At 56.6% G+C, this 9,764-nt stretch overlaps 1 protein-coding gene across 1 annotated transcript; it reads left to right on the top strand.

Annotated features, from left to right (window-relative positions):
• The first annotated feature begins 9,067 nt into the window (after positions 1–9,067).
• Positions 9,068–9,169, top strand: BLACAT1 (BLACAT1 overlapping LEMD1 locus). Its single transcript, XM_065649302.1, has one exon. The coding sequence runs from the start codon at positions 9,068–9,070 to the stop codon at positions 9,167–9,169; it is 102 nt and encodes a 33-aa protein (XP_065505374.1).
• Positions 9,170–9,764: the final 595 nt, after the last annotated feature.

Here is a 9,764-nt window from a genome sequence, read left to right as displayed (position 1 = left end):
AAACTCTTGTCCCTGCAATCACCGCTCATTCCAGCATTTGGAGCAGAAAAGGCAGGGTGATGGGAGGGCTACTTTTTTTTTTTCCTTCCCCATCCTTTCCCTTTTTCCTTTTCTTTCCCCAAAGACTGATGGCTTATCCTGGGTAAGCCCTCTGTTGTGGTTTATGGCTTTTTATTCCTATGTGATTGCTTTTCCTAACTCATGTAGGGCGAAAAGCCATGGGCTACACAGAGGAGGGACTCCACCTTCCAGGCACTTCTGCAAACCACACGGACTCCTGATCCCTTTTTAATCGCTCATATTTATTTGGTAACAAATAACAAGTGAAAGAGGGCATTGAAGCCTTGCAGGGCCTCAGAGGTTTAGCAAGACGGATGGGGCAGGGGGTGGCGAGCAGAGGGGGGGACAAAGAGGGACGAGGATGGCGGGGGACACGGCTTTTCAAGCACCGTCGTCCCCATTCAGAGCTGAAAGGGCGCTCGGCAGCACCGGGTGCCGGCGAAGGGGGCTGGGAGGGCGGCGGGAGCAGCTTTTCTTTGGCGGGCAGCTTTTCTCGCACGGTTCAAAGCATCCCCACCTGCAGCCCCGCAGAACAAAAGCATCAGGCAGAGACCAAGGGCATTGCCAAGGGCCACGGCTGCTGCCTTAACCCGGCAGCGAAACGGCTGCCAGGTGATGGCTGGAGCCCTTTCTGTGGTTGTCGGGACTGAGAAAAGCACGGGCACCTCCAGCCCCATCTTTCCAGCACGCTGGGCCCCTTCCAGGGATGCTGCAGAGCCGGCGGGTTGTACGGAGCCTGGAGCCACCCGGTTTGCACCAGGCAGGATCCGTCCCCATGAGGCCACAACCAGCCTGGTGCCATGAGGCCGTTGGAGGGGAGCACGTGGGAAGGACAGGTTTAATTAAACAGCGGGACTTGGCGAATTTGCACTTTGGAAATGTGCAAAGGCAATGTCTGTGAGCACAGCAGCTTGGCAGAGCTGGGCTGGATGGGGTGGGAGAGGAGGAGGGTGCTGCAAACCCCATCTCTGCAAACCCCATCCCTGCAAACCCCATCACTGCAAACCCCATCGCTGCAAACCCCATCACTGCAAACCCCATCGCTACAAACCCCATCTCTGCAAACCCCATCACTGCAAACCCCATCACTGCAAACCCCATCACTACAAACCCCATCTCTGCAAACCCCATTGCTGCAAACCCCATTGCTGCAAAACCCATTTCTGCAAACCCCGTTGCTGCAAACCCCGTTGCTGCAAACCCCATCTCTGCAAACCCCATTGCTGCAAACCCCATTTCTGCAAACCCCGTTTCTGCAAACCCCGTTGCTGCAAATCCTGTTGCTGCAAACCCCATCTCTGCAAACCCCATCTCTGCAAACCCCATCACTGCAAACCCAATCACTGCAAACCCCATTTCTGAAAACTACATTGCCACAGATTCCACCACTGCAGACCCCACTGCCTCCATCAGCACCCAAACAACGGTGGGGGGTTACAAACCACCCTTGCCAAGCAGGAAGCGAGCAATTTCTCTATTCTTTTTTTTTTTCTCACTTCCTGAGCTTTGAGTCATTAGGTGTCAGGCTTTCAAGTTTATTTCACCAGCCTGGAATGCATCTTTAAAAATAATAGTCATTGAAAAAAATGAAAGCTGAGATTCAGCTGTAATCCCATGACTCAAGGAGGTGTGGAAGGAAGAAAATCATGAAATCCCATGAGTTCCAACAATGAAAGCATGAGAGCTGGCAAGACTGTGGCACATAAATCATCAAAACTAAACACCATCAGTCAAAATGAAAGGAATTAAGCCAATCTCACCAGGCTGTTTTAATTATTTTTTAATGAGGATTTGCTCATTCAGAAAATTCACCCATGACAATGGCTGCCCCGAGCCATTCACACCGAGCAGGGCCCGTTCCTGCAGCGGACACGCATGGCTTGGCCCGAGGATGAGGACCCCGGAGCGAGGGTGTCACTAACTGCCAAGAAGGGGAGAGCAGGTCAAATTAACCAAAGATACACCACAAGTCCCATTTTTTTGCCGTTCACTTTGTTACAGCCCATGGTTGCTGCGGATGCTGGTGCTGGGGATGCTGGATGCTGGGGATGCTGGGGGTGCTGGTGCTGGAGATGCTGGTGCTGGGGATGCTGATGCTGTGGATGCTGGGGATGCTGGTGCTGGGGATGCTGGATGCTGGGGATGCTGGGGATGCTGCTGCTGGGGATGCTGGTGCTGGGGATGCTGGGGATGCTGGTGCTGGGGATGCTGGATGCTGGGGATGCTGGTGCTGGGGATGCTGGTGCTGGGGATGCTGGGGATGCTGGTGCTGGGGATGCTGGTGCTGGGGATGCTGGATGCTGGGGATGCTGGTGCTGGGGATGCTGGTGCTGGGGATGCTGGGGATGCTGGTGCTGGGGATGCTGGGGATGCTGGTGCTGGGGATGCTGGTGCTGGGGATGCTGGATGCTGGGGATGCTGGTGCTGGGGATGCTGGTGCTGGGGATGCTGGTGCTGCGGATGCTGGTGCTGCGGATGCTGGGGATGCTGGATGCTGGTGCTGGGGATGCTGGGGCACAAACCCCCTCTCTGAGCGGCAATTGCTTCTCATCAAGAGCCTGTGGAGGGATGCTGGAGCGGCAGCCGTCCCCATTAATATTTCGGTGGCTGTTGGGCAAAGCGGCTCAGAGCAGGATTATTGGCAGCCTGTCTGCGCTATGCTGGTGAGATACTCCACCCCAGAGACTTGCTCTCACTACCCTTTATGCTATTGATTTTTCTTTTAGCAAGGCAGGCATTAAGCAGGTAAGAAATTGAGGGAGCACGAGCCACTGTGTTTCTGCGGTGCTTGTGTTGAAGAGCGGCCGGGACGGGAGGAGAGCAAGTGGGCACGTTGGTTGGGATATCTGGTGGCCGGGAGCCAGGGCCAGTGACTTTCAGCCAAATCTCTTTCTTGTCCAGCTCCAGTACCCCCTAGCAATGCGCAAGCAGTGAGATTTGACTTGTGCTTTTCAGTCTGTTTGATCCTCAGACGGACACAACTGGGGCTTGCAGGAGGTGAGGGGGAGACGCGCACGGGACAAGTGTTTCCACGAAAGCCCTGCCGTGCAGAAGGCATTGGCAGAGACCCCTGGAAAAGGTCCATCGTGGAGAGAAGATGCTGCCAGTGCCAGGTGAGCTCTCGGCTTGTCTGGCATCCAGCTCCCAGCAGCAGCTCCCGTCACCTTTCAATTAGCGCAGCCTCTGCCCGCGGCCCCGTCCGGCTGCAATTACTGCCCAGTCCAGGGCCAGGCAAAGCAAAACCCCTCAGCTGCTGAGCTTATAAAACATTCACAGCATTAAATAAAACAGTAGATCAGGTTGGCATTTTCAATGCAGCTGAGTTAACTTAAGCATACACCTATTTTTAAGAAGGCAGCTATCGAAGTCCCATCCCTGGTCCAGAGACGCGAGCTTGAGGAAGAGCTGCTGCATGGGCAGCTCCATCTCCAAAGGTGCCCGGCAAAGATGCTGGAGCAGTCGGATCACCCAGCAGTTCCTGGTCCTTCCTGAGCTCCTGGGAGCGAATGTGCAGAGCAGGACAAGCCACTAATTACAGCTAATAATTGCCATTTATAAGTGAGGCACCCACCACCCCCAGGTTCCTCTGGGAGCTGATTATGGAGCTCCAGCAGCACCAGCTTCTTGCTGGGTCACCCAGCCCCATGGATGCTGCTCCCAGGAGATAGCTCAGAGAGAGCGAGCCAATTATAAATATTTTAATTACAGTCAGGTGATAACAAACTGAAAAGCTGTGGTTTTTTAATCAAAGCCCTGACGGGACACGGCGGGATGCCCAGTGGTGCCCGGGAGGGCTGGTGCACACACGGGGATGTGGCACCAGGACCTCCTGTGGGGGGGACAATGCTCAGCGGGAGCCCGGGGAGATTTTAAACCTCAGCCCATGCGCAGGATGCCCAGAGCAGGACTGGGGCATTAAAAATCCCGCTGCAGCCCACATCCCGAAGAGGCAGCTCCATGCACGTGTGGGTCTGTGCTTTGCATGAGCGGCTTCTCCAGGGTTTGATCCGCGCCTGGCTACGGGATATTGCTGTTGGGTATTTACACCAGAGTATTCAGTTCCTCGACTGCTGGTGCCACACGAAATCCAGGTCACTTGGCTACACCAGTGCCTTCGAGAAAACCTGCCCCCAGTTAGCTGGCCGAGAGCTGGAGGAGCTTTGCACAGACAATTCACCGACGGGACAAAACGAGACAAATCCAGGACTTGCCGGGAATTATTTATTGAGCTCTGCTCTCGGCGGGGAATTACAGATGTGCCGGTTGTGGCACAGAGCGCCTTCCTCTTCCCGTCTGCTTGGAAATGGGTTATTTAGTAACTGGTGAGGCCACCGGTGCTGAGTCAGCCCGCAGCTAATGAACACCCTGGCTGCCCATTTGAAATTTATTGCACCTATTAATTACAACCATTAGCTGCAGCCAGTGAAATTTTTATAATGAGGACCCTTGCGACTTTGCCTTCCTAGCAGCAAATTAACTGTGTGGGGGGAAGAATCAATGGGATCAGCATACTTTACAGAAGCGATGTTTTAATTAGCGATTCTCTGCAAACATGCCAAGCAACAGCTTCTCCGTTCATTATCTCTCCTTAAAGAGATGGCGCTTCTTTTCAGGTTAGTTTTATCCCTGTCTCGGCTCCTCTGTTGTTTGGTTTCTAATGCACTGCTGCTCATTATAGAAAGCGCTTTGAAGTCGGTTTTATCTTAGGCCTGGTTGTAAGCAGCGAGATGTCCAAGGTTTGTGGGGGTAAAAGAAAAAAAGATTAAAAGCAACCCAAGGAAATAATGGGTTTGAAAGCTTGGCTGGAAAATAGCTAAATTGGATGGATCCTGTGGCTGCGAGGAGGGGGATAGGGAGTGTGGGAAAGGGGTTGTGTCCCCTCCGTGTGACAGGCTGTCCCGACAGCGAGCGCCGGGGATGTGGGACCTGCATCTCTGACACTTAAAAAAGGCAAGACTGAAAGTCCCAAGTGAGGATCCCTCCGTGCAGGGAGAAAAAGCCCCTGCAAGTCCCATGAGCACAGGGCTGCGGCCCCGGGCGCTTCGCGGGGGGCTTTTCCGACAGTGTCATCTCAGCAGATTTTAGGGCTGGTGATGCCCAAATGAACAGTCGCCCCTGAAAATCTTAGTTGGAGAGGGGGACAGACGAGCTGTCATGAAAGGCAAATGAAATAATGAAATCTCTGAGAACTTTTCTACATTTTATTACAAATGATTTAATTCCATTCGGTTCTCTGCAAAAATATGGGACCGATTTCCATTGCAAATGATCTCATTTTGCAGGGGAAAAAAAGCAGCGACATGCTGGCGGCAAAAGGCAGCTTTGAAGTTCAGGGTTTAAAATGCAAAACTTCATGTTGTTGTTTTTCCAGCCAAGTAGCTAAAAGTTAATTCACTGGTGTTTCTCAGAAATAGAAAAGCTGAGTTGGAGTAAGAAAATCAGCTGAAATGAAAGCTCCCCGTGCCTGAGCACCCCTTCCCTGGTTCCGGTGGCCACCAGTGTCACCTGCCAGCCCCCACTTGTCTCTGCCTGCATCCCTGCCTGCATCCCCACCTGCATCCCCACCTGCATCCCTGCCTGCAACCCTCTCTGCATCCCCGCCTGCCTCCCCGCCTGCCTCCCCGCCTGCCTCCCCGCCTGCATCCCCGCCTGCATCCCCGCCTGCCTCCCCACCTGCATCCCCACCTGCATCCCCGCCTGCAACCCTCTCTGCATCCCCGCCTGCATCCCCGCCTGCATCCCTCTCTGCATCCCTCTCTGCATCCCTCTCTGCATCCCCGCCTGCATCCCTCTCTGCATCCCTCTCTGCATCCCTCTCTGCATCCCCCTCTGCATCCCCCTCTGCATCCCCCTCTGCATCCCCGCCTGCATCCCTCTCTGCATCCCTCTCTGCATCCCCCTCTGCATCCCTCTCTGCATCCCCCTCTGCATCCCCCTCTGCATCCCCCTCTGCATCCTCCTCTGCATCCTCGCCTGCATCCCCGCCTGTATCCCTGTCTGCATCCCTGTCTGCACCCCCGGCTCCCCCTGCCCAGGGCCTCCCATCCCAAAGCTGCCGGTTTCAGCTGCCGTGAACTTTCCCAGCAAAGCCCAGGGAAATGGGTAATTGCTGGGCAAAGGAACAGACTCTGCCCAGCTGGTTCAGAAAGACGTTTTTTCGGGTTCAGGGTAAGTGACATTATTAAAGTGAGCATGCTGATTTCAGACAGCTCCCAATTCATCACTGTGACAGTGACAAACACGGCCCGGGGTTATGCAGTTGACTAAAGAGAATTCTCCAGCTTTACATTTTTAATGCTCCTTGCGTTTTTCTCTGCTGTGGCGGAGTTTTATCCAAAGGATCTTCTCCCTTGAATAGCAAGGGCAGCACGGGTCTGTGAAGCATGCCCAGCCCTTGCAAATCAAGCGGGGCTTCTGTCATCACTGCCCAAGCCAGTTCATTTATTTTTTAATTATTCCTTGCTCCTTCAGGATCCTTTTTCTACCTTTTCAAGAAGAACAGGAGCATCAGCCTCAGCTGGGCTGCCTCTTTTCTCCGGGACTCATTCATCATTGTCTGCTGCCTGAATGGGAGGCAGAGGGTCAGCCTGAAAAGCCTCTGTGGTACAAGCTCCTCTAAATATATCAATAGTTCCCTAATGGATGCTGGGGTCCCAGCCGGACCGCCCAGGCTCTCGAAGTGGCTTTGTGTCTGCAAGGGGGGCCAGGCGGGCCGGGCACGGGGGGCACGCGGGGTGGCACGGGGCAGCGGGGATGGGCACCCATGGGGACCGAGAGCTGCTCAGCCCTGGCTGCCTGGGAGGTCCAGCGTGGACATCTTTGCCCAGAAATTGTTGGCCCTGCGGGTGGTGAGAGCCTGGCCCAGGTTGGCCAGAGAGGTGGTGGCTGAACCATCCCTGGAGACATCCCAGGCCAGGCTGGACGGGGCTCTGAGCAACCTGAGCTGGTGCAGATGTCCCTGCTCGTGGCAGGGGGGGCACCGCGGGAGCTGGGGAGGTCCTTCCCACCCAAACTATTCTGTGATAACACAGAGAGTGTCAGACAGCGCGGATGAGTGGGAGGCTGGGATGAGGATGGTGTTTGCTGGTTCCAGATCAAACCCAGCGTCCCGAACTGGGGTGCTGGCTCCCAGGGGCTTCTCCATCCCCCTCATCCCTTCCCCACGGGCGGTGGGTTTGCTCCATTCTGGCCAAGTTGGGAGGGCGCAGGGGCCAGGAGGTGAGGGACCCCCCACCCTGTCCCTCTGGCCCCTCCACACCAGCCGTTCCTTCCAAAATCCCATTCTCAGGCTGGTAACAAAAAGCAGCAGCACAAAGAGAGACGCGGAGACCTGCCGCTACGCTGAGAAGCCATTCAGAACGGGAGACTCATTAAAGCGCCCGTTGTCATTATTTGCGAGCTCCAGAGGTAGCCTTATTTAATTTGGGAGCTACTAGACAGGTACCCAGATGGCTGGGGAGGGGGAGCAGCGGCAGGAGCGAATTAAATGGGATGCTTCTTGCTGCTGCTTTGTGCTGCAGCTGAGCCCCTTGGAAAGGGGGAAAGGGAAAGGCAGGGATGTGGCATCACCCCCCTGCAACATCACTGCTGCTGTGTGGAGATGGGGGGACCATGGGCCCCACCTGCTGTGGCTTTTTTCCCCTTGGTTAATTTTCTCCCAGCTGTCCCTGGTGTGGATTAGGGCTGCCCCGAACTCTGCCGGGGCTGGGGGCTCTCAGCGGCGTCCGGCTGTCGGGGGGGTCACTTTGCTTGCTGCTGTCGGTGGCCGTGAGGTGACACTGTCACTGAGGTTTCCACTTGGTCCTCTGACTGCTCGAGCATCGTGCCCATTTCACAGATGGGTAAACTGAGGCCCTGAGATGTTCCCTGTCTGTGCTGGCGCTGGCGGGGAGAAAACGCTGCGTCCAGGCTCTGCAGGGAGCCCCAGGCAGCGGCCGCGCCGGGGGTGCCACGGCCCCTCCGCACGGCTGGGGGTGGCACGGCCGTGGTGGCCAGGACACGTCCTGCTGGGCAGGGTGGCACCGCGTGCGCTGGGCAGGGTGGCACCGCGTGCACTGGGCAGGGTGGCACCGCGTGCGCTGGGCAGGGTGACACCATGTGCGCTGGGCAGGGTGGCACCGCGTGCGCTGGGCAGGGTGGCACCGCGTGCGCTGGGCAGGGTGACACCGCGTGCGCTGGGCAGGGTGGCACCGCGTGCGCTGGGCAGGGTGGCACTGCGTGCACTGGGCAGGGTGGCACCACGTGCGCTGGGCATGGTGGCACCGCGTGCGCTGGGCAGGGTGGCACCGCGTGCGCTGGGCAGGGTGACACCATGTGCGCTGGGCACGGCTCCCTTCGAGCACCAGCACGGCTTCTTTCGAGGCAGGATTAGAGCTGGTCATCGACAAACTGTAGAAAAGCTAAAAATTAAAGTAGGGAGAAAATGAAAATTTCACTTCAGGTAGTGAAGTGAACACTCTGTGAGTGTTTGTTATTTATTTTAAAAACCTCAGCCTTTCATTTGCATAATTACATTTTGCAGCTGTTGGGCCATCATGTGGGCTGTACTTTGGGGCATTATTTTATCCGTCGCAGACGGACACAAAGAGAGCGAATTCCGCTCTCAGCTGTGCCTCATTGTGCCGTAACCGCTGCTGCTGCCGCTGCGCCGGGACGCTCCCAGGGCACCTCACCTCCCGGCCCTTGCTGCAAGCTGTCCCCATGTCTGTCCTGACTGTTCCCTGCTTTTCAGGAGAGAGGCTGGGGGGAGAGATTTAATCTCCTCGTTTTTTGCTGGGTGGGGAATTTGGGAGCGTGTGGCAGGGGGCCCCGAACGCAGGGAAGGAGCGGGGCGCAGGGAGATGTGCGCTGGTGCAGGGTGATGCTTTTGTGATTTTGGGGGATCTGTCCTACGCCCCCCCCGTCCTGCCCATGCACCCCTGTGCATCTGCAGGAGCTGCCCTGACTCCTCTCCCTGTCCCCATCCAGGTGTCCCCGGGGTGTTCCCACACCTCTCCAGCTCCAGGTGATGCCCCAGTTCACCTTCGCTTGCTTCTGCGGGCTCCACGGCTTCTGCAAGATGAAGAGGAAGAAAGAAGAGGCCAGCGCGGAGCAGGAGACGGCGGTGTGAGGAGCAGAGCTGCCCGCGTGCCCTGCTGTGCACCGGGACCCCGTCCCATCGGTACGCCGGGACTGCCGGGGGGACGTTTTGCTGTCTCCTTTCTTCTCACCTCTCCAAGGACCAGCTCCCCCCGGGCATCGCCCTTTGCCCGCACGGTCTGGGGGTGTCTCGGGGGGCCGCTTGGCCGAGCTGATGTGCCTGGGATGGTGTTTGGCTGGGGAAGGGGAGCCCGGGGCTGAGCAATGGTTTTACTCATTGCTAGGAGCAGTGTGGAGGGAGCTGCTTAATCTGCTCTAACACACTTATCCTGCAGCTTGTCTCATTTTCTCTCCCCCAGAGACTCGCCTGGCCAAGGGAGAGCCGAAGCGCGGGAATGACCTTGTCGAGAGGCAGAAGCAGATGCCGCGGACATTATCCAGGTGCTGCAGCAATTGTGCCCGGACCCCCAGCCCGGCTGGGTGCTGAGCCCACCCGTGCGGCTGGTGTCGGAGGGACCCCGTGTCCCCACGGGGTAGAGATTTCCCTCCCGAGCAAAGTGACCTGCCCTTGCTTCAGCAAGTCTCAACAGACAGACCCCGGAGGGGTTTTCAAAAGCCAGGGCCAG

This window comes from Caloenas nicobarica, chromosome 21 (genome assembly GCF_036013445.1).
Source record: "Caloenas nicobarica isolate bCalNic1 chromosome 21, bCalNic1.hap1, whole genome shotgun sequence".
Classification (NCBI taxonomy): Eukaryota; Metazoa; Chordata; class Aves; order Columbiformes; family Columbidae; genus Caloenas; species Caloenas nicobarica.
This window is presented reverse-complemented; position numbering and strand designations above follow the sequence as displayed.

Coding starts and splice junctions, on each gene's coding strand:
- BLACAT1 (XM_065649302.1), top strand. CDS start 9,068: ATGCCCCAGTTCACCTTCGCTTGCTTCTGCGGGCTCCACGGCTTCTGC.